Below are 24370 nucleotides of genomic sequence, written 5' to 3'. Positions count from 1 at the left end.
TCTAAGTTCCTAGGATCTAAATTCCTTTTCCTTTTGGTTTTACTATTTTCATAGAAGAGATAAAAAAGAAAAAAAAATAGCCAACTTGAGACCAGTGCCCCATTGTACTCCCTGGAAGTTATCACAACATAAATTTTTAATTGAAAAAAAAGTATTACGCTCCACTTTTTTCTCCACTAGATGACTTGCCAAAAGAGGGTGTCTAGAAGAGCTTGCAGTCTGAAGGTATGAAGTCAGGACTATAGCTAGGTCTTGGGTGTTGCAGAGTTGAAACAATTTTTTTAAATTCACTAAACTTGATTATAATACCTACTAAGGCCTTTTAAATATCTGGTCATAAAATAACTCTTTAGCGCTTTTTGGCTTTTCAAATTCAATGAAATTTATAAGAAATGTGTGGTGTTTAGTGACCATTAGTTAATGATTATCTGGAGATAGATGCAGTCTGTTGTGACGTAGGTTTTAAAAAAAACATTTTCTTTATCGTGCCAGCATTTCGATCTTTATTGAGACCTTCATGGCCTGGGATTTATACACATTGTTTAAATTTTACAAATACATGTAGGATGTGAAAAAGAAAAAAAAAACGAATTCAATGCTAGAAATTTTTTATTCAATCAAAGTACTTGCACTCACTTGATGTGTGTTTCTGTGTAATTGTATCGTCATTCTTGTGTGTCGTACTAGTAGATTATTGTAAAAGTTAGTGATTATTTATTCAGAAATCGTGAGATGCGGTGATTAATGAAAATTTTTATAGCGTGTACAAACAGGATGTGCAGGTCATTATGAATAATGTAATTTGAAACATAAAAAAGAACATTTATAATTTGATGTAGCATTTTAGACTGAATTGATTGCAATTCTTGGCAGAGCTCACACTTCACAGAGGTCAATGTCTTAAATTAAAAATTGTCTAAGTTGGATTGAGAGTCAAGTAGTCGTTTTAATAATTTGTAATGTTGGTTTTTTAATTGCCTTTTCACTCTTGTGTAGGGATTCCTAGTCAGTCATTTATTCATGAAAAGTCCAAGATAACACAAGGCCAGTGGCAGGCAATGGCGGTCCATTTACGCTTGCTGAGGGAGAGATCTTTTCCACAGTGTTGGTCCTTCATTTAAACTGTGTAAAGGGTCAGATAGTACAATGAGGGAGGTTGTTCTTCAATTTCCAAAGCAAGCCTGAGTGCCAAACTTGAAATCAGGAGGATGAAAAATAATTTAAAAAATCCCTTCCTCCCCCGACAAAAAGATTAACAGAGTGGGATAAAAACTTAATAAATATTAAGAAAAGTGGTTTAAACCCCCAAGGGTGGATAGTCATTTCTTTTAATTATGGTAGAAATGGTGAGTTGAGCTGGGATTATTAAAATAAATAAGGAATTTCCATTTCCAGGACAATATTGTTCACGTAAAATTTGTTTTATTCAAATTTTAAATGACAATTTAGATCAGATGTTATAAAGAAATAACCCAGTATATTTTTATATTTTTTTATTGACTGACAAAACATGGTGCAATTTATACATCTATCTATTAGAATAAATAATAAAAACCTACAAAATGTGCAATATTAAAAAAAAAATAAAAAAAAAATAAAAAATCAGACAAACAATAATAATAAAAAATACATATATGACTTGAATTGAATAATACAATGATACGATAAAATGAACACAATCTACAAAAGGATATGTAGAATTCTCAGTCAGTCGCCTTTTATACAAAATATATATTGTTTACAAATATACAATGCCTAGACTTCAAGACTAAGTTCTAATTACTAGGAGAAATAAATGTTCACAGCCACAAATAAAACAAATTGTTTAAATTACAATGCAAAATAATAAAAGGAGAAATTTCACTTGAGGACTCCTGACTAGAACACATTTGGATTTAAATAGAAAACAAGTGTACATTTTGAGTATGTTTGTAATCCCATTAGAAGCAAAACATTCCCATTTGTAAAAAAAATACAAAAATAACCAAAAATTCTTTTGTTTGAAATGATTTTTCTTTCTGATGCAAAGAGAAATGGAATTAGTCTAAAACTGAAGATTGTGCGTTGCTTTTTTGTTTGGTTTAAGGTGATAACGAACAAATTAAGTTATGAGTAAAGAAGGGTACATAACATACTCCTTGGAGGCAGTTTTTTAAATCTAAAGTAGAATTTAATGTTGAAATGTAAATTTTAAAGGTATATAATTAATTATTGATTTTTTGAAAATAATCATGATATGACTGAAGGATATGCGATGCTTCATAATTTTGTACACATTATTTTTATAACATAATTTGTTCCGAATCATAATCTCAGCGAGATAATCACGAAAGAAACACCTTATAAATACATAATTACAATAGATTCAACTATGATGGCATTTACAAAAACTGATTTTTTTTTTCAACTAGGATTGTACAAATTTACATTATTCCTTCAATAGCTACACACAAAACAATCCACCTCTTGTTCAAGAATATCAAGTTCTTGGCATTCCTTGGAGGATTATCAAAAATCGTTCACCCTTCAAAATTAAATAGAAAAAGTTTTTTTTTGTTTCAAATCTGAGATTTGTTGGTAAATCGGGCCAGTTAGTCTAGCCTGAGTTTCATAGTTGATTCGGCGACTGCGATCCACTCGTTTTTGGCAGCGTGGAACCACGTCAGGCCCAAGTTGTACCTCCCGTTCAGATTCGCATGCTGGCAATGGGAAAACCACCAACCACCCTCGTAGTTAGCTGCGCAGTGGGTGTTGCTGATGTCTCTGTCCGAATCACGGGCACTGAACTGCATACCGTTCTGGTAGTCCATTGCATCGCTGGCGTTACCGCTGAATCCTGAGACGTTCAGTTTGAAACCCGAATCCCTGTCGCCGACTTTGAAAAACGAATAATCGGCCGACCAGAGTTTCCCGTATATATCGATCATGTCCACTTTCAGCCTTGTGTTGTTGTCTTTCGACAAATGGTGAAGTCCTTCGTTTCCGATCCAAAACTCTCCTAAACAACAAAAACAAAAAATTATACTACTTAAGTTTTACATTAATTTCATCGAAGTTACAGATGATTCTATCTCTTGTCCCGTCTGCCCTCGCCCTTTATCCATGACAGGACACATCCAAACATAAGCAAACTCAAATAAGTATGGATAAAAACTGCTGATAATTGATCGAAACACACACCAACAAAGATGCTTTCCTAATTATAAACATTGAGAAAAAATCTACTTCCATTGATTTCTGAGCAGCATTCAGCGAGACAAGGCGTACCAGGCTGTTCGGGGACGATCAATCAATGAACGGTCAAAACTGATTTACGATTATGCCAAAAGTAATCGTATATTTGAAAATGTGTGGTGATTAGTGACCGTTAATCGATAATTATTCAGAAATCGTGAGATGCGGTCGGGTGTGATGTAGGTTTCCGAAAAACATTTTCTTTATCGTACCAACGTTTCGATCTTTATTGAGATCATCTTCAGGGCTCAAAGTGTTTGTCTTCTGTGTAATTGTGCCATTCTTGCGTGTCGTGTTGAGAGTTTCTCAATAAAGATCGAAACGTTGGCACGATAAAGGAAATGTTTTTCTGAAACCTACATCACTCCAGACCGCATCTCACGATTTCTGAATAAATATTTGAAAAAATTAAAAACAAAGTTTATCTTATTGAAAATAAAGTTAAGAAGCTACAAACTATCCAAAAACATAAAAAAATAATATCCAGCAAAACTGTAAACTATAAAAGAAAACAGGCTAATCAAATCCTCACATTTTAACTTACATACTCTGATTTATAATACAATTTTTAAAAATATAATTTTAACGATGTTTAATAATGCGTGGTATTTAATGACCGTTAATTAATGATTATTTTGAGGTCTTATATTGAGCCCTGAAGATGATCTCAATAAAGGTCGAAACGTGACGCGACAAAGAAAATGTTTTTCTAAACCTACGTCACACCAGACAGCATCTCACGATCTCCAAATAATATTTAATAAATTAATCTTTATATAAGGTGTTGGTTGAAATGAAAAAGTTACTGTCATGAGCAGGATACAAACCCACGATCTTCGGCTAAATACGCCGCTGCTCTACCACTTGAGCTATCGTGCCTTTGATCCACTCGGACACCAACTTATTTAGCCGAAAATAGTGGGTTCGAATCCCACTCGTGTCACTAACTTTTTCATTTCAACCAATACCTTACATAAAGAATAACTGATTGAAAGAAGTTAATTGGTCAATCGGACCACGAAATATAATGGATTTAATATTTAAAAAATTGAAACCGTTCTGACCAAAATCACGAATAGATACACAAACAATTTGTTTTTTTATTTTTACAAATATCTGTACGGTCAAATTATAAATTCTAATTTTCAGGACTGATTGATCGTACGTAGAACCGGCACTGGACCACTTAATGGATTTATACTCGAATGTTTTGATAGAAATACCCAAGAATAATCTGGATCTTGGTACGGTCTTGATGAAAAAACAAATTCAATTGTTACTGCAAGCTTTCGAGCTGTTTTAAGATCATCAGGGCAAAACAATCTTACAAGCGTCTACACATTGATATAATTAAGTTTCTAATAGATGGTTTCAAATTTCTGACTGTGCCATATGCAACAGTGTTTTGTCCTGATGATGGCCTGAAAATAGGTGAAAGTTTGTAATAATCAAATTTGTTTTATGTCATTTATTGCCATCAAGACAATACCGAGATCCAGTTTATACGCGAGTAAAAGATGGTCGCTACATTTAACACTTTAAACAGAAATTTTGATTGAAATAATTAAAGTGTGAGTGAGTACATCAATAATTCTACCACAAACTGTGAGTGTTACAGTACAGAACCAAGTTTGTAGCCGATCGCGGTTTTAATGTAGCTCAAAATGTTTCGGCCTTATGATAGCTTCAGTGAAGCACTGTCAATCGTCCGTGTAAGGTACAAGCTGTCAAAGTACCAGTGACATCAAAACACGCGGTTGTAGACGAACCCAATAAGTGACCTAGTGCCGGTTCAACATGTGTTCACAGATTCGATCCATCATCAATATTGAAATTGAGCGCTTTAAATCTACCAGTAATCTAAGTGTTACTGTAAAAAAAACATTTCAGTCTGTAAAAATCTTGTTTCATTTTATCGCTGGAAAAAAAACCTTTCTTCGTTTGGAAAAATATTAGTTTTGTCAGAAGTAACGGAAGAAAACATGGTTTAGCACTACAGTAGACTGTCGTTATCCGCGCTTTTACTCATCCCATGATGCCATATGCAACATAAATCCCGTATAGAAGTCGTTAAACTTAACAATAAAATAAGTTGGCTCAAATACTCAAAAACTGCGAAAATTCGCTCTTGTGATTCATCAACGCATCAAATTTCGAAATCGGTTACGTTAGTTCGCGATACTTGTGATACCATGTCGTGGATAGGTCCATACCTATTAATGCATGGACATATTGTTTTCCTGCACGGAACTTTATGTATTTTACCATGTATTGTATTTTCTTATTGGAAAAAAAGGAAATAAATATACATGCTGAAATTCGACGGGTTTCCTATCATCCGTGGTTATGCTTGGTAAGTATATCCCACGGATAACAAGAGTCTGCTTACTAATTAATCGTATTTTCAAGCAATGTAATAATGACTGTAATAGCAATTTTCGTCTGTAAAATATCAGAAAGCTAAGTTCTTTTGTAGTGTCGACAAAAACAACGTAAAATTTAAGCAGTAAATATTTTAATAAATACATTTTCAAGTAATGAACGATGTAGTGGCCATTTTGGTCAGAACCAAGCTTGAGCTTCTGTAGGCAAAGGTTTTTGAAGTATTTTTGTTCCTTATGTATTTTCATTTTCTCATATTAAATTTTTAAGAGATGAAATGTTTTTGCTATTTATATTTGAGAAGACTTATGTTAGACTACTTTAATGTTGGAAAATTTGAGTGAGGACGTTTACCTTGTGGATTTCCGAAGCCTTTGGCGTATTCCTCCCAATCTCTATTAAACTGTATGGATCCGTCTTTGCGTTTCTGTACAATAATCCAACCGTCATCACAAGTCACCAATCTCGGGTCTTCTCCGACTTTGATCATGACGATTTTCCTCCCTTGGACCCCTTTGCAATCTGAGGACAAAAACAAACAAACAATTGAAATGTAAACGTCTTGTTATTTTGCGACTCTTTGGGCATAAACGAGAGAAGGATCTATTGAATTATTCATTAAAACGCTGAAGGCTGTGTTAACAAACGTTTCTCTCTCAGGTGTTAATTAAATCATCAACGACGTTACAAAAGACAAAGGTGGACTTAAAAAAATATCCAGCAAAAATTGTTACCCAGGTTTTTTAAATTGTTGGCTGCCTTATTTCAACACGGAGTAGATAATGTATTTGTAAGTCTTTGTTTTCGAGAAAGAAAAACCTGGGTAACAATTTAGTTATATAAATCGATAAAGTTATATAAATCTGACGGGACTGAGGGAGGAATCTCCCAAGGGACGAAAAGTGGTGTAATCGATAAACAACAATATAATTACAAAAGGATTTGTATACATAATACGAGTCGGGTGTGCTCTTCCAAGTATCACCTATTCTAAAGTACGGCAATAAAAAATAAATCTGATAGCCTTAGTTATAACGCTCTAAATAAAGAAACGTCCCTATTCCCTTTTCTAATTAAAATAAATTCTCCCGATTCTCCAGCTAGACTTCAATTGGTATCTTATTAAGGGACTGTTCTTTCCGAACAGCTTCAATATCGCTTACGTTTATTTGTTCTATTTTCTCATCAGTCCCAGGCTTTTTAAACTTATAACTTTCAAAATTTAAATTAAAAAAAAAATGACGATACGATTAAATACACTGAGAGGCTAAAAAGTGGCCATCCTCGTTTCTTTAAGTAAATACTTGCAATCGTTATAATTTTTATTTTTTGTTGTTTACTGGATATTTAAAAATCAAATAAAAAATTAATCTGAGTAGAACAGTTTTGCCAAAATTGTTGGCAGGAAACAACGAATATTCAATACAGCTTGCTTTGGACGTGGCTTCGATTTTATGAGATTTTGAATATAATGCTGTGGATTATTTTTATCCTCCTACAACAGCGCCATTCTTAATTCCTGCAAGTTCTTTGGCATCACTGGGCGACTTTTTACCCTTTTTGATAACTTTGATAACAAAACTAGCAGGACTATATGCTGGCTATTACAGACATTGAAATGAAGCCCGTTCCAAGTAGTCACCAACGATCCTAGATATGTGGAGTATTGTCCATACATAAAAATAAAACCGTCGCCAATTAGTATGTAAGGAACAACTTCTTATGATAACACATCTTAAATGTATCGCGCAGCGGTTAGGGAACCGTCAATGATGATCATGTTTGCGCGTCTTTCCATAGATATGCCTGCCCAAACCATATCACTGCCACCTCCATAGCTTCTCCGGAGTGAAAATGTTGCGGGGATATATCGCTCTCCTGTACTTCTCCAAACCCTCTCTCGGCCGTCAGAAGACCTCAAACAAAACCTGGATTCATCCGAAACCAGATTTTAGCCCACTATTGCTCAATTTATATGACTTTTTGCGAAACTTAACCGAGCTGTTCTGTTACTTGAACGAAGTCTTCTCGCACGTAATCCAGCTTCTGAAAGTCTTCGGTCCGTAAACTGACATTATTATTTCTAACTTGTTAAAGTCGTCGCTTTGTCTACCACAGAGGTAGAATGACGATTTCCGAGTACATTCAAAACAATAAAACGATTATCTCTCTGAGATGTGTCTGCAACTTCTGGTGTGCCGGTGTTTTGAAAAAAAAAAATCAAAATAAAACCATTCGAAATGTCGATCCGAAGAAGCGGCCCTGCATTCGAACCCAGGACCTTTGCCTTACCACTGACACCCCTAAATGCCTGAAGTGCCCTTAAGTATAAACCCTCGTCAACGAAATAGAAATGAAACAATCGATAAAAAAAATTTCTTTTCCATTTAGAAAATATATTATTACCTCGCAATATACTTATGCATAGGGAGGGGCTGATGATAACGCCCTAATTTATGACATTTGACTATTATAAAATTTAATAAAGGAAAAACAGTTTAGTAGGAAAAGTAAAAAACTAAAAAATATACAGACTGTACAGTAAATTGGATTTTTCTCTGCGGCTAAACATCACACTTAGAATAATGGAGCTTCGCAATAATTTATTACGTCTGTGGTAGGAAAAAGAGGTAAAGATAGGTTGATAAAATTGGCCGTTTGGCTTAAGAAACGAGGCGCAATTAATATCGCCGGGGTATCATTTACATCGTATTTACCAGGGATTTAGGCAAACAATACATCAACCTTAGAAAGCTTGAGGGAAATTGAGGGGAACGTCTGGTTTTTCAGCCTATCGTTTATTTATGGTTATCGATTATTTAAAAGAAAATTGAACGATTTTTAATTGGCTACACCTTGCTTGCAACTGCCTAGTTTGTTTATTTATTGAAATATTAAACTAAACCCAAGATTAATGTGCTTGGTTTATTTATGTACGGAGGGGGGGTGGGCCTGGAAAAGTCCCTTAGCAAAACCCCTTTTCTCCTATATTACAGGCACAACGGGCAAACAGAACGTGTTTGAGTAATTTATTAAGTTGGAATTTCATTATTAGTTAATTTTCTTTTATATTATGTTGTTTAATCAAAGAGTGGTATTTTAACAGGTTGAAGTAAACACGTTTTAAATAATATAACTGCGCGTTATTTGATTAATATGTATTATAAAAACCGTCATGTTGCTGTTATTTAATTTCGTTAAAAATTGTACACAAGGAACGGTTTAAAAAAAAATTCCTGCCATTTTCCGTGTTTGTTTAACTCTCACAATGATTTAAATATTGATTAATAATTTTCAGAGGAGGTTTTCCATCCTGAAATAATCAATTATTCTGAATAATTGAACATTGGCTTGGAATTGAAACTTAAAACCTTTTAATTTATTAATAGGGCAATTTAAAACAAATTCTATCCAAAATGTTATACTTAACCCTCGCCATTGAAACGTTGGGGTGTAATTTAATTTAATCCGAGAGTTTTGATAATTCAACGCGATGAGAGATGAAATTTCAGTTGAGGGAAAAGAGAGAGAGAGAGAAAGAAAACAGAAAACAACAGAAAAACAAAGTAAAACCCGCCGTGGCGAGGTTTGGCCCGTTTTGTTTTCAGGAACAGCAAAAGGGTTTGCACACGTCAGCCAGAATGACAAAAGGCGTCGTCGGTACCATTTGGAATGTAGAAAAACATATTCTTTTGTCTTCGGGATGTATAGGAGAAGAGAATGGGCGTGAAATGAGATGAAAAACTATCTTTCAGTCATCCGAAAATTTACCGACGCGTAAACCGGCTGAAATGCCGAATTGTCGTTCGCTGGGATGCCAGGAATTCAAGTATTAAAATGATCGGTTTTCGACCCAAATTATTCCCATTTCATACTTTTCCCCGTCTCTCGTGGCCCAAAATAACGCTTTGAATATCACATTAATTTATTAAATGTTCCTTATTTTACAATTGTTTACCCTATTTTGTCACCATACAAAAGGCAAGACAAAAAATACATAAAATTTTAATTAGTTCATGTTTTATTGAGTTGCGAAAGAATACAGTTTTATGATTTGTAATGGAGAGCTTTCATTGTGAAGCAGTGTTGTCTGGGCAACATTTTCAAGTGACCCAACCTACTCAATCAGTATAAGAAAATATTTACTTAATGCAATCTTTGTAGCTATTGGGTTGTCCGGAAAATAATGCAGGATTTTGGTATTAAACAAAAAAAAAGAAACTAGTTACTTTAAAGCAATGTTCTTTAATCAAAATAATTTCCCATACTCTCAATACATTTCTCCCAACGTGTTGGTAACTTATTAATTCCGTCTGAGTAGAATTCAGAATTTTTAGAATTGATAAAGTCAATAAATGCATTTTCCAGTTCCGTTTGATTTTTGAATATTATGTGTTGTAAGTAGTGGTCCAGGTGTCTAAAAAAATGGTAGTCAGTAGGCGAGAGGTCCGGAGAGTAGGGTGGGTGAGGCAAAGTTTCATAGCCAAGCTCCAATAATTTTTGTGACGTTACACGTGACACATGTGGTCGAGCGTTGTCATGCAACAAAATGGGCCCTTTCCGATTGACCAAAGAGGGCTTCATTACTGCCAATTTCTGATGCATGGTATTAATTTGGTTACAGTATGATTCAGCATTGATGGTTTCGCCAGGATTTAAGAAGCTGTAGTGTATTAAACCAAATGAAGCCCACCATACCGTAACCATTACCTTTTTTTGATGAGTTGGGGGCTTTGGAAAATGTATTGGAGCTTCTCCTTTGTCGAGCCACTGTCCAGAATCCACTTTTCGTCACATGTAACAATTCTGGCCAGAAATGGGTCATTTTTGTTTCGACAAAGAAGTGATGCACAAACATCAAAGCGCTGATTTTTTTGGCGATCGTTTAATGAGTGTGGAACCCAATTTTCGAGTTTTTTCACTTTTCCAATCGCCTTGAGGTGGTCAGCGACGGTCGTTTTACTGACTTTGAGTTGCTCTGCAAGTTCTCGAACAGTTGTTTTGGGGTTTTCTTCCACCACTGATCGCAGAACATCATCATTAAGAGAGGAAGGCCTTCCACGACCTTCTTCATCTTCAAGGCTGAAATCTCCCTCCCGAAATTTTTTAAACCACCTTTGCACAGTGCACTCATTAACACAACCCTCGCCCCAGACTTGGTTAATGTTTCTAGCCGTTTGGGCTCCGCTTCGGCCGAGTTTAAACTCGTAAAAGAAAATCGTACGAAATTCTCGCTTTGACATTATAAGGATGACTGAATTATTTCCAAGTAGCGGAATGCTACAGAGGTAAACAAACAATATCATTTGGAAGAGGATTAATAAGTGTTGACATTCATACAAATGAGTAATCCTGTAAACGTAAACAGAATATTTTATATAGATTTTTTTTAATGAAAACTTAAAATCCTGCATTATTTTCCGGACAACCCAATATAAATAGCAAATACATAAAAGTAAAATTTTCTTTCTCACCACTGAAATGTTAGCATTTTTTAAAAATATTTTATGAATTTTATATTTCTTCTTTCATTTATTTGCTTATTTATTTTTATATTTCATCTCACCTTCCAATTAAATTTTATTGCCTCCACCTCTTAAAGGACACAATCATCCACTGTCCTTCGCCTAGGGTTTGTTTATTATTTTTTTTTTCGCCAACATGTAGTTCAGGCAAACCCTATCGAAAACTTTTGGGACGAGTTATCAAAGAGGGTAAAATTCGCCCAGTGGTGACAGAGAATTTGCAGTAATTAAGAATGGCGCTGTTGGAGGATTATGGAAATATTCCACAGCACTAACAAAACCTCATAAAATCGATGCCACAACGAATGCAAGCGGTGATCAACGCTTTTCTTTAAAAATATCCACTAAACAACAGAACATAAAAATTATAACGATTGCAAGTATTAACTAAAACAAATAAGTAAAAAAAAAATTTAAAAAAAAGAAGGGGCCATTATTTTGCCACTGTTTTCATTCCAAATTTCTTTAAATTTCTGAGCCAGATTAAACTAGATTTTGTTATTTTTTTTGTGTTATAGTTTTTTACAGTTATTGAAACACTTCATTTTTGTTTATCGTCTGTGTTCATAAACGAGATTTTGATTTCTTATGTCTTATAGTAGTTCATCTTTGGCTTTTTATTCGTGGTCTTTAAGCTTTTTTTTTATTTTATACAGATCTGTCCTTCATTTTCATTCTTAAATTTTGTTTATATTCTGTGTTAAATAGACTAATTTTTATGTTTTATATTTCTATAACTTTGGCTTTTTATTCAAGGTCTACAGGAAATTATTGAAGTTTGCTTATGATTTTTACATATCGTTGTAGCGCCAGCGTTTTACTTTTTAATTTGGTTTATAACCTGCGTTAAATCGACTATATTTTATTATTTTTGTCATTGGCAATTTATAAAAAGTTATTGAAACTTTCTTTTGATTTTTACCGATCAGTGTATCAGTTAGAGTTTTCCTTCTTTAATTGGTCTTTTTTGTCCGTATTGTATGTTAAACACAATGAGTTGTTTTTTTGTCTTTTAGTTGGCTTGATTCATGGTCTTCAGGATGTTTTTGAAAATTATTTTTGATTTTTTACTGATTATTCTAGCATTTAATGTTTTCCTTTTTTAATTTTTTTATTAAATCTTTTGTCTTAAATAGACTATTTTGTTATTTTTGTCTTTTACACTTTTATCATTGGCTGTTTATTCATGGTCTACAGAAAGTTATTTATTATTTATTATTTAGAAAAATAATTAATTATAAAATCAAAAATAAAATGTCGTAGAAAAAAGGAGTTCCTCTTTTTAGGCGATTGAAGTTGTTTTTAAATCGTAGTATCGAGATTATAATAATTTAAATTCGGCATGGGAAAATAACAAGCGATGTTGGGTAAACTAGATGTGAGGCTCTCGGTTTAATTTTATGTGAATAGGTCCGACGATAAAAGTTGCCAGTTACTCACTGGTGTACCTTCCTAATTAAACTAGAGCTGATAAACTAGAAAGGACCTATTCGACTGCGTGCGATGAATGACAGAGGGAAAATTACACCAGCGGGTGTACGAAAATCTCATACTTCTCCATTCATTCCATTTTTTAAAATAAAAATTCCTTTGGTATCAGTCAGAATTTGAAAACTCCAACAAACAATTCAAGGTTAATTGGGGTGAAAATAAATTGAGGCATCTTCAGTTCAAACTTGGGAAGGCCATTTTTGTTTATTAAATTAATTAGCCGGCGTGTTAAATTGTATTTGACCTAATTAAATTTTGTATTATACCGACAAAATGTAAATTTTTATTAACATGCTTTTTCTTTTCCGGGTTGTTATCGATTCAGCTTAGCTTATTCCATATGCAGTCGAAGTTTGCGCCCTAAAAACCCACCGGTCATGTAATTCTAAACATTACGAACGGAAGTCGTACGACCGGTGGAAAAAGGGAGAGCGAAAGGCCGGAAATGATACTCGGCCACATGTTTCCAGAAAAAATATACCAAACGGTCGCTACTTCCTCCTACACATCTGCATGTGAGTTATCTGGCGATCTATCCCTCTTCGACAACCAGCTCTAATAACGTGATGAGACTTTTAAATTAAAAAAAAAAAGGCTAAGGGAAATCCTGTATAATTTTTAACGTGAAGATAATTACCTCTGGGAAGAGAATCGACGACCCTCTTGAAATCCGATATGACTGTGTTCAGCTCTGAGACCACTTCAGTAGTGCTTTTGCTTCCAATCTGTAAACAATCAGTAGTTAATAGGGTAAAGAAAATATTCTTTTGAATGAGATGGTTAGTTCTGTCATATACCGATGAAACCAGCTAAGAAAAAAATACACTCCACATTTTGAAATTTATGTGATGTAGTTAGTTATTTGATGGACCTTTTTCAGAAATATTGTATCGAATCAAAAGGATTGGATAATAAATAATAGAACCGTAAAAACAAATTTTACAACTGATAATACCATAAATTACTTAACTTCGATTGTAAAAATCATGTTTTTTAATATCATTTCGAATATCACAATATATTAGTCGACAGATAGGGTAAAATAATTTTTCTAGCCTTCAACAATTAAGGGTTGTTTAGGAAATAAAATGTTTAAATAATACAAAAATATTTCGTTTACTTAGAAAATAGTATTTCATATCGGCTGTATAATAATTTCCATAAATTAAAAGTTTAAATAATAACACTGCCTTTATGAAGGCATTAAGGATTTCATTTATTTTGTATTAATCAACAATGATAAATAAAGGGCTTAATCTAAATATTTACCTTGGCGTGGTTCAAGTGGATTGTTGTATTTTCCGTTGTAGCAGGCGCTGATGACATTGAGGCCAACTTATCCTGCATCGACGACAAACCAGCGCTAATTGCCTTCAAGGATATTTTTTGGTTTTCCTGCCAAAAGAAAAACGTTTTTCGTTTAGCTTTAGTCAAAATTGTCGGCCTTTTATAAGAGATGGTGTAGGAAAACCGAACTTCTTTGTCAAATTAAGGGAGGAGATTCGTGTAAATATGTGTAAATGGTGTGTATATCTCGAGTGTTTGCATCCTATTTGGTATAAATGTGAGTTTAATAATTAATTTAACGTCATTAAATAATTTTACTCTATTTACTATTTGTTTGCAGGGGCAAAGACAAGCCGCCTTAGAAATACTATTAAACCTACTTCCATTTGAAAACAAGATGAAGCTCAGACAGATTCCAGGTACAAATAAATTTTGATGGGGGATTAACAATTTCAGACATAATCAGATACCATTCCTGAAAATTGTGACTATACTATCCCTATAATGTGTTTTTAGTGACCTATTGTTGCATAATTTGTCGAAGTCGTGAGGAGAGGTCAAGAATGAGGTAGTTTATAAAAAACATTTTTCATTTGTTTGCCGATGTTTCGACCTTTATTCGGGTCATCTTCAGAGCATAAAGTGCAGTGCGATTCTTGAGGTGTCGTATTGGTTTTGTGTGAGCCCAACACTTTCACACAAAATTAATATGACACCACAAAAATAGCACCACACTTTATGTCCTGAAGATGACTCTAATAAAGGTCGAAACATCGGCAAACAAATGAAAAATGTTTTTTATAAACTACCTCATTCTTGACCTTCCTCATGATTTCAACAAATCCGTGTATGTTTCATCAGACTACAAAGAAAAAGAAGAAATTAGAAGAAAATCCATTACATTTATATGGTATACAGATGGCCCCAAAATCAGCACTTTTGTAGGGAACTCAGTAGGAAAGTTTCTTAAGCTATGAATCATAATAGTAAAAAAATCCTCATAAAATCAGACAGTCAAACATCCCTAAAAGCATTAGCACATAAAAGTCACATCCAAAATAGTCGGTGAATGTATGCAAACCGACCAAAACCGAGGAAAACTACAACTTGACAATATCTTGAGGACAAGGATGCAAAGGAATTATAGAACATGAACAAGCAGACAAACTGGTCAGGAGCTAAAGGTTAAACCTATAGGAAGATAACAAAAATAAACAGAAGGTGCTCCATCTCAGAATGGGTACCACAGAAAACAAAAGAAGAAATGGATGAAGTAAAGGGGTACCAGACATAGTAAACCCATGGTTAAATTACTCTTAGCAAAACTGGCAAACACATTGCTACTAAAAATCCTCATAAATTCAGACAGTCAAGCAACCCTAAAAGCATTAGGACATACAAAGATCACATCCAAAACGGTTGGTGAGTGCATCTAATCCCTCCACAACCTGGGAAAAACATCAACAACCTGACAATATCTCGGGTATTTGGTCACAAAGGAATTGTAGAAAATGAACGAACAGACAAACCGGCCAGTAACGGTTTAGGCTTTGACACACTATAAGGTAAAGATCCCGGGTTCGAATCCAGCGAACGACGTACTCACAATTGGGCTTAAAAACACAGGTAACCCGAGGGTCCATTTAAACTCGTAGTTGATAACGACAATCAATTTCATGATTTATGTAGGGTGAAAGGTGGTTTCCTTATAAAATTGAGTGAATCGAGAAATAAGACTCCTCTAACTTAATTAGCTTTTTGCTATTTATCAGTTTACTCTGAAACGACCGTCTCCACCGAATACTGTTGCCATTTCGCCTTGCGAAATGTAGCTATCGAGAAAAAAACGGCCTGCATTAGTAAACAGTTACTCAATGACATTGATCGTTGAACCAAATAGAATTGGAAATTTTTTAAGCCGAAAAACTTCGTAAAAATCCATCGAAAATCAAAGGAATTATTAACAAAGGAAAACTCCCTTTTTCCCAAAATTTTCTTTTCTTACTTTATAATAAATATGTAATGTCAACTTTTGTTACTTGACGATGTGAACAAGAGATCAATTCGGACCGGATCTTAATTGTGTACGGTTCTTTTTCAGTTCACACACCCGAATCAAAGGTAGCTAAATTGATTTTCAATCGTATTTGACTGTCCGATGTAATAAAGTGTCGATAAAAGCCCAAAAGCTGGATATACCCTCAAAAGTATACATGCCTATAGCCGGGGTTCGATTGAAACGCTTTCCGATAAAAGGGAAATGTTAAAACAGTGAAAACTGTTTCCAAAGGGAAAAATCCTTATCGAGATGAGCCCAAGTTTGGCACGGCAGTTAATTGAAAGATTGTCGAAGGAGATATTTCCGAATCCTATTGTTTTACGCCTTATTTATTGCCTTATGATTTGAGTCAATGGCTTTGGCTAGTTCCCTCGTAATAAAGTGAGCCGATTTATAAAGTAAATTATTTCTTCTTTCAATTTCAATCAATGAAATTCTCACTGTCGAAGGTTGAAAATAATTTCTTAAGTTTTTTAAAAATAATTGTACTTTTATCCAATGCATATTAGTACATAACACAATTATGTAATGTCGTCACAAAATCTATTTTTCTCATGTCAGCGCTGCACCCAAAGTCCAGGCAATGCAGGCACTCAGGGTGAAGGAATAAGGGGCAAGGAGGTCCTCGAGGACCTTAAGACGTCGATAGGCGATGCGGCGAGTTCTCGGGAGAGAAATGCATGAGAGAACTCGAGCGATTGAGTTAGGCTTGATCGACTGTTGGAATTGGGAACAGATAAGTTGATAGAAGGAATGCAGAGGTCGTTGTGGATAGTGAGTTTAGTGAAGTAGTAAGGAAATTTGACAATTTGTCTGCGGACTTTTGATCGGAAGGATTGGATGGTATAGAAGAACCGCACAGTTCCACTTCGTTTGTCCAATGTGGTTTTATATAAAGTTGACGGTCATGATGGATTTCGGTCCTAGAAGTCTTCGTAACTGTCAAAGTCTTTTGTTAAGCTTAGTCTTGCGTCGGGATTCAATGTCAATCTGTTTTCTAGGTAAATTCATAAATATTTCACTTGAATGGAAATTGGTACTCTTTGTTCTTGATATACAGTGGATGGCAAGACTGTTTTTTTTTTCAATGTGAACATACACTGAGTATGTTTTCCTTCATTCAGTAAGGCTCAGCCTAGGTGTTCTTAGATGTTGGAAGTAGCTTAGATAGGATTAGGGTTGGAGGACGAAATGCGTTATTTTCCGAGTAGGTGACGGGAATGGTATTAGGTCAGCGGTATAAACGATAGCTACTTAGATATCGTGAGATGCGATCGGGTGTGATGTAGGTTTCAAAAAAACATTTTCTTTATCGTGCCAACGTTTCGATCTTTTATTGAGATCATCTTCAGGGCCTGGGATTTACAATGTTAACAATGTTTACATTTAACAAATACATTTAGGATGTGGAAAAGTGAATTTATACAATGCAAAATATATTTTATATTCAAACAAAGTATTTCTACTCACCCAAAGTGTTTGTCTTCTGTGTAATTGTGCCATCCTTGCGTGTCGTGTTGAGAGTTCCAGTGAGATTTTGCTGTTTTATGTTGATATATGTTTGGTTTTGAAGGGGTGGGGAAGGAAGTCGGTATATAAAAGACAATTTTGTGTAAGGCGTCGGCTTCTTTGAAGTGAAAAGAGCCGACAAAGGGAAACAATGCGTTGGTAATAGTTCGTCCAGATTATCATTTCAGGATTATATAGAAAGGGGATAAATAGGAAAAGGAAAGCTAAATTGTTGGAAAATTAGACTATGTGAAAAGTATTTGATGTGTGGAATGTAATGTGATGATATATGTATGTTATCTATATTGAATTTGATACTTTACAATTAATTAAGGTTTTTAGTTGAGATGAAAAAAAGTTAATGGCACGAGAGGGATTCGAACCCACGACCTTCGGCTAGATACGCCGCTGCTCTACAACTTGAGCTATCGTGATCTCGATCCACTCGGACATCAACAACCCATCTCAACCCCACCTTATGAGTTTTCCCTCCTTTTGCTATTTTTCAACTTTTTTCATCTCAACTAAAAACTTTAATTAATTGTAAAGTATTAATTGGTCAAGCGGACCACGAAATTAGTGATTTTATTGAATTTGATTAATGATATTGGCGTAGCTGCGACTGAGTTTACATGTATCTGTTCTGTAATTGATGCTGTGTTTAACTCTGCTGATATAAACCATTTCTAAGAAATTACGTTTATATTTGTTTTGTTCTGTATGTAATATTTTTGGATTTTTGAAGTCAAAATTGTGTTGGTGTTCAAAGTGGTGGGTAGCGAGTGCTGTAGGATTTTGCTTGGGTTTTTTGCAATCATAGATATGTTGCTTTACTCTCTTGTCCAGATATTGGTATGTAAGACCGATGTAAGAAGACGAGAGAAATGTGTTTAATTTATGTGATAGGCCTTGAATAAATGGCATGGAAATGTATGCTTGTTTGTTTGTTTTTGATATACTTAATGTAGTATTGTTAGTAATAGTGGAATGTGTTAGTGTTGAGTTGTAATTGTTGATTATTCTGTTAATTATGTGCTTAGGGTAGAGATTGTTATGGAGGATCTGTTTGTATATCTTTATGTTCTTGTGGTGAAATGATTCATGGCTCAGGGTAATCATTCTGTGAAGTAACCCTTTGGCCGTGTTTATTATTGTATGAAGAGGATGGTAAGATTTAAAGTTGAGGTAGCGATCTGTGTTTCTTGATTTTTGATACCAATCTGTGATTAATGTGCCATCTGGTTGTTTTATTACAAGTGTATCTAAAAATGGTATTTTTTTGTTGTTTTCGATTTCGTGTGTAAATTGTAGGCGTGGGTGAAAGCTATTAAATGTATCTAATGTAGTTTGAATTTGATCTGTGGGAACTGCTGTCAATATATCATCTACGAATTTAGTGAGGAAGGGTAATGTGAAAGGAAGTTGTGGTATGACTGCATTTAGTAGATGTGTCATGATTATGTTTGCCAGTATCGGACCTAGGTTGCTACCCATGGCTATACCAAAAAGTTGTTTGTAAAAGTGATTGTCGTATGTAAAGTATCCGTTAACACAGCAGTGTCGGATCGGACGAACGTGTTCTTTGATAGAGTTGTGTGTGGTGTTATGTGGGGCCTTTTATCTTTAATAATGTTCAATGTTGTGTCTATTGAAATGTAAACGATGGTATAAACGATGTAAACAATGGGACCAAGAATGCTTCCTTGAGGGAGGACAGCTTGTGTTTGTATCTGTCTAACTTCCGATTTCTTAAACAAGTATGAAAACGATTAAATACATTAGACGCTTTAGTTGTATTAATAATTATCAGACTTAACCAATTGAAACCAATAATTATATATATATTTTGTATTTTTGTAGAAATGTCGTTACCACATCTTTTCATCGCTAATGACAGGTTAGGAGTTTTTTCAGTTTTCTTAAGTTGTATATCGAATCGTGCACTTTTATCGAGCTAGTACTAAACGAGTCAAATAAATTGAATGCCTGTTCATTTATAAAGTGTGTTCACCCTATAGAAAGATGTAAAATTGATGCTGACGTGTTGCTATATGCCTTAATTTTTGTATAACGATTGACCCTAGTAAAGGATTTGATTATTTATGGTACTATTATCAATAGAAAGTTCCGTAATGCTAATCGTGAGAGCATCAGATTGTTCGATAACAGCAATTTGTTATTTCAGAGTGTTGCAACTAGTTTGATTAATGAAATGGCATCAGAGGTTGCTTCCCAACGACACACCCCTCATACTGTCAACAGGGGCGGTTGACACCTCTCTTCAACTCGCCCCAGCGGACGACAATTAGATCGGTCGGCTTCAGATTCTGCAGGCAATAAATTTGAAAATGTGAAATGGTTTGTCTGAGTCGTGATGGGGAAAGGGGGTGATATTTATATCCCCCTTAATCCCAACTGAAAAACGGGACGTGGCGATGACACGGTCGCCGAAACTGCGTGTTCCTGATGTCCGTGGGGAGGGCGATAAGAAGGCTTCTGTGTACGTCAGACCGATAAAATTTAGGTCGCACCTTTGTTCCTGCTACCTGGCCCCTTTTACGCTGAAACGCTAAAAAAGGAGAAAAGCGCAAAAGGCGCATCTTTCCCGGTTTACGCAAACTATAAAATATGAACTCCATCTCAGGGACGGGTACTTGTATGCTATCATGTCAAATCTCACTCTACTCTAGGCCATATATGTATTCTTTTAAACTATTTTTTTTTCAAACAAAAAATTGACTTATTTTGTTACATGTTTTCCACTATTATCGACGTTAATTAGCTTGTCAGCTAATCGATGTTTCGTTTAAATTGTTAAATTTGTTTGCTTGTTTAGCCAAGCGCCACCGAAGGTCGTGGGTTCGAATTCCGCTCGTGACACTTACTTTTTCATTTCAACCGAGACCTTACATACAAAGAATAAATAATTGAAAGAAGTAATTTGGTCAATCAGACCACTAAACATATTGGATTTATATATAATTCAAAAACTGAAGCTAAAAGGTTAGGCACAATAAATAATAATACCCCCTTGTTTGTACATCAGTTTGGCCAAAGGTGGACACGATAAAAATACCAAATTATTAAAAATTTACTTTACCTGATTGTTTTGAACATTTTTTTAAACTTTACACACTCGTGTTGATGATTTGATTGATTGTTTAAACTAACAAATTAAATTAAAATTTATTCTAAAGTACTAAATAAAAGAACAATGCTGAGGTTGTAGGTTTCTTTTCACTAGTTCCTATTTATCCATGGCCATTGGTGTCTATTATGAGGTTTCGTCTTGAGGTTTGTGTATGATGTATCTGTCGTTTGTCAGACGCGTTTCGGCTTCGCGCTATGTTCAGTTTTGGGTAGGTGGGTCATTTTTGTTATTTGTTATTGAAAACCAAAACAGTGAGGATAGATAGGGCGAAATGATCGGAAATGATAAATGACTAAGATAATTGAAATTCATTAAGCAAGTACAAGTTATGTGGAAAGCATTTAAGAAAAGTTTTCAAATAACATTTCTCATTATGCTAAGCCTAAGATAAGTCAGATTAAGCGTCTGAATACAAATATGCAAAAGTAGTTGTTGAATAATACCAAAATTAATTAAACTAGTAAATATTACGAAGTGGAGCATTAATACAAATTTCTCTTTTAAAATCTGTTATATATATTTTTTATTTATTATTTTTCCTTAACGTTTAACCCTTTCACACGTAGTTACAATTTCCAAAGTCAATTAAGATACGACAAATTATTAAAACGATAGCTTAATTTAAGTTTGTCGTGACTTTAAAATTCTCAATATACCGCCCGCACCTCACCCTTACACAGCCTAAACCAGCGTTTTTCACCTTGACGTCCTATCTTCATTCACTCCAATAAATGCATTCATAAAGAGTAAAAATCACGAATTCTCTATCATCATTAACCTAGCTGCTTCGACAAGACTTTGGGTAATCGATATTCCACCACAGACCTTATACATGTAACCATTCACGCAAATAAATAAATTCACACAATCGGATTTTATTAGGCCAGTGACTACCCGCCCCTATTACACTGCAAATATACATAAAACTAAATAGCCTACAGTATTTTAGTGTGTCCGTACCCAAACATATCCTGCGTTCACGCTAATACATACATTCCCTAAAAGTAGGAATGTACGAAACATCATATATGCGCTCATCGTTATCCCCTCGAGGTATTGAATCAACTTCTTATTACAATTACTACTGGGCTTTAAAAGTTTTTTAAAGTCTAAGGGTAGGCCACACCTTACTATGTCAATATATGTTTTACGCCGCATAAAAGGTGGCATCAATGTGTTATTCTGGCCATTTATTTATTTTTATTATTTTTACTAATTGTTTAACAATAGCGTTTTAATAGTTAGTATAAATTAGGCTATTTTTTTGGGGGGGGGGAGCTGCGTTTTCATGTAAAAAATAATTTTGTTTTAATAAACACAGTAAAATCTCAGTGGTTTTGTAGTCATTTCATGTACCAATGGGAAACATGCCAATATCCAATTTATTTTATGATGTGAATATTTGCAAAGGACGGGTTTGGCCCCGAGAGGCGAGTAAAATATCGGTTTTACTCACCTCATGTCTGTGGAGTCATCCATTTGATTAAATCTATCGAAACGGAAAGCCATCGGAACGAAAGGGGTAAATGGATCCCGTTCGAAACTTGCTAATAACAATTGCTACATCAGCATCAGCAACCAGCCCGGGCACAATCGCAAACTACTAACGACTAGCAGTTAATCACTTCGGCCAAGCTTCAAGCGGCTTAATCCGATGACAAAACAAAACAAAGCCCCGGCTAGAAATATAAGATTAACGGTCCCCACTTTAGGCTCGTCGCACGAAATTATTCACCCGAGGATAAAGACGTTGGCTTTTTTTTTTAAAGGGCTGTTGAATTGCAGACGCGTTACAGTTCTCAAGGGAATGCACCCATGCTCATCTCCTTATTCTTCGGCCGAGTGTGGGAAACTTAACGATATTACAATCATCTACCCTACTGTAAAGTTAGAATTCGTTGCTTTTCCGTCCTTGAGAAAAAATTGGACAATTTTGTCGAATTTCGTACTAAGGTTTGATTGAAAACATTAAAAAATACACGCTATTTTACACCAGCAGTCAATATTAAAAATTTATTATTTTCCAACTTGAATTGTGCAAAGTAACTACAATACTTTCCTTCTCTTCTTTCAATTATTCATGTTTGTATATTATCTTGTGTAGGGTAGAAAAATACTGGAATTTCTCTCGTTCATTTCTCGCTTTTCAATAATTTATCACCTTTTAATATAATTAAAACCTTCAGTTGTAAAAATTAAACGTTACAAAAAAAGAATAAACTCTACAAATAAGTTCATTGGGTATTAAACAATTTCAGACATATGGAAATATTAAAATTTGTCGGATGTAAAAGTGGTCTCTTGTAGTGCGGCATAGAACAATCGCAAATGACAAATATAATCAAATACTTTCATTATACGGCAGAGCGGTGATGGGAGCAAAATTTCACCGCCTAGAAGGAATGTACATATTAGCGTGAGTGTTTGGCTTCTGGAGTAATATTGAGTACCCCACAATTTCACTAAATTAGTTTATTTTTAGGTTAATTGTATTTAGAGTGAAAGGCCTAATATCAAATACTCATTGTCTCCCCAAATTTTATCTATGCATATTGTATGAAAGTATTTATTAGATTGAACATTTTGTACCTGTTGTGGGTCTGTGGAAGTAACCCACGGATCTACCAACCTCGGTTAGTTATTTTATTGCCCTGAATTGGGTGGAATATAGAGTACCCCACAGTCCCACCGAATTAGTCTGGTTTTTATTTTATCTGTATTTATTGTATGAATGTATTTATTACCGTGATCGGTGAGTGAACGTGTTCGTTGCGGAATGTAGAGTACCCTCAAACTCACTAAATTAGACTAGTTTTTAGGGTAGTTTAGAAATCAAAAGGGAGAGGCACTGGCGAAATATTAAATACCGCAGACTCCCCAAATTGTATCTTTACATATTGTGAAAATGTATTTATTAGCGTGATCAGTGCGTGAGTGGGTGTTGCGGAATTTAGAGTACTTTCAAACTTATCAAATTAATCTAATTTTTAGGCTAATTTTATTGTGTACAGATTTATGTGTTCTGTTTGGGTGCGTGTATTTATTAGTGTGAGTGTCGAGGGGTGATGGTAAAATGTAGCGTCACTATGGCCCCTCCAGCTATGTTTGTGTGTGTTTAGGGACGATGGAATATTTATAAAAGTACCTTATCGACCCTAATTTAGAAAAGGCCATTAATACTATGTGTATGCCGATGGAGGAATATCGAGTATTCCATCGACTAATCAGAATAAGTGCAATGTATGAATGTATTTATTTGTCCGAGTGATCTATCCAATTTAAGTATTAGGCTAGATTAAAGACTGCATGCCCCCGTCGGAACCTAACCCAGCTGGTAGGAAAGCGACATCCTCTTGGGCATCTGGCTTAAGTGGGATACTAGCGACTCATCTGGGGGAAGGTAAACTCCCTGAGGTACCCTACGGCCAGCACATCGGGGAGTTAAAACCCTTCGTAGTGAAATTCCAATCCAATATATGTATGTATCCGAGTTTCACAGCCTTTTTTTACTATTTGTGCTTATTAAGAAGGATAACAGAGTCCCAGAAGTTCAATAAAAATTTAAGACGCCAGGACCCCTTCTGAAGGCCAAATTTTGCCAACAAAAAACCTGCCGAAAAAGCTCGTGATATGATTAAAAATGAAGAGAAAACAATAAGTATCGTAAATAGCCATGGCAGCTAGCTGGCCAGGAAACGAAATTTAGAAACACCTCTAAATAAATATAGGTCT

The 24370-nt window shown here is 34.8% G+C and overlaps 1 protein-coding gene across 1 annotated transcript in view; it reads right to left on the bottom strand.

Moving 5' to 3' along the window:
• Window positions 1-1511: 1511 nt before the first annotated feature.
• Window positions 1512-24370, bottom strand: part of LOC106664802 (protein scabrous) — a 69368-nt gene continuing 46509 nt past the window's right edge. The window contains exons 5-8 of the mRNA XM_014390808.2: window positions 13902-14027; window positions 13270-13357; window positions 5971-6138; window positions 1512-2998 (exon numbers count right to left, since the gene is read on the bottom strand). Coding sequence (XP_014246294.1) covers window positions 2592-2998; window positions 5971-6138; window positions 13270-13357; window positions 13902-14027 — 789 coding nt within the window. The 3' untranslated portion in view covers window positions 1512-2591. The remainder of the gene's footprint in view (window positions 2999-5970; window positions 6139-13269; window positions 13358-13901; window positions 14028-24370) is intronic.

The sequence above is a fragment of the Cimex lectularius genome, unplaced genomic scaffold, assembly GCF_000648675.2.
Source record: "Cimex lectularius strain Harlan isolate CLEC.00 unplaced genomic scaffold, Clec_2.1 scaffold150, whole genome shotgun sequence".
Classification (NCBI taxonomy): Eukaryota; Metazoa; Arthropoda; class Insecta; order Hemiptera; family Cimicidae; genus Cimex; species Cimex lectularius.
This window is presented reverse-complemented; position numbering and strand designations above follow the sequence as displayed.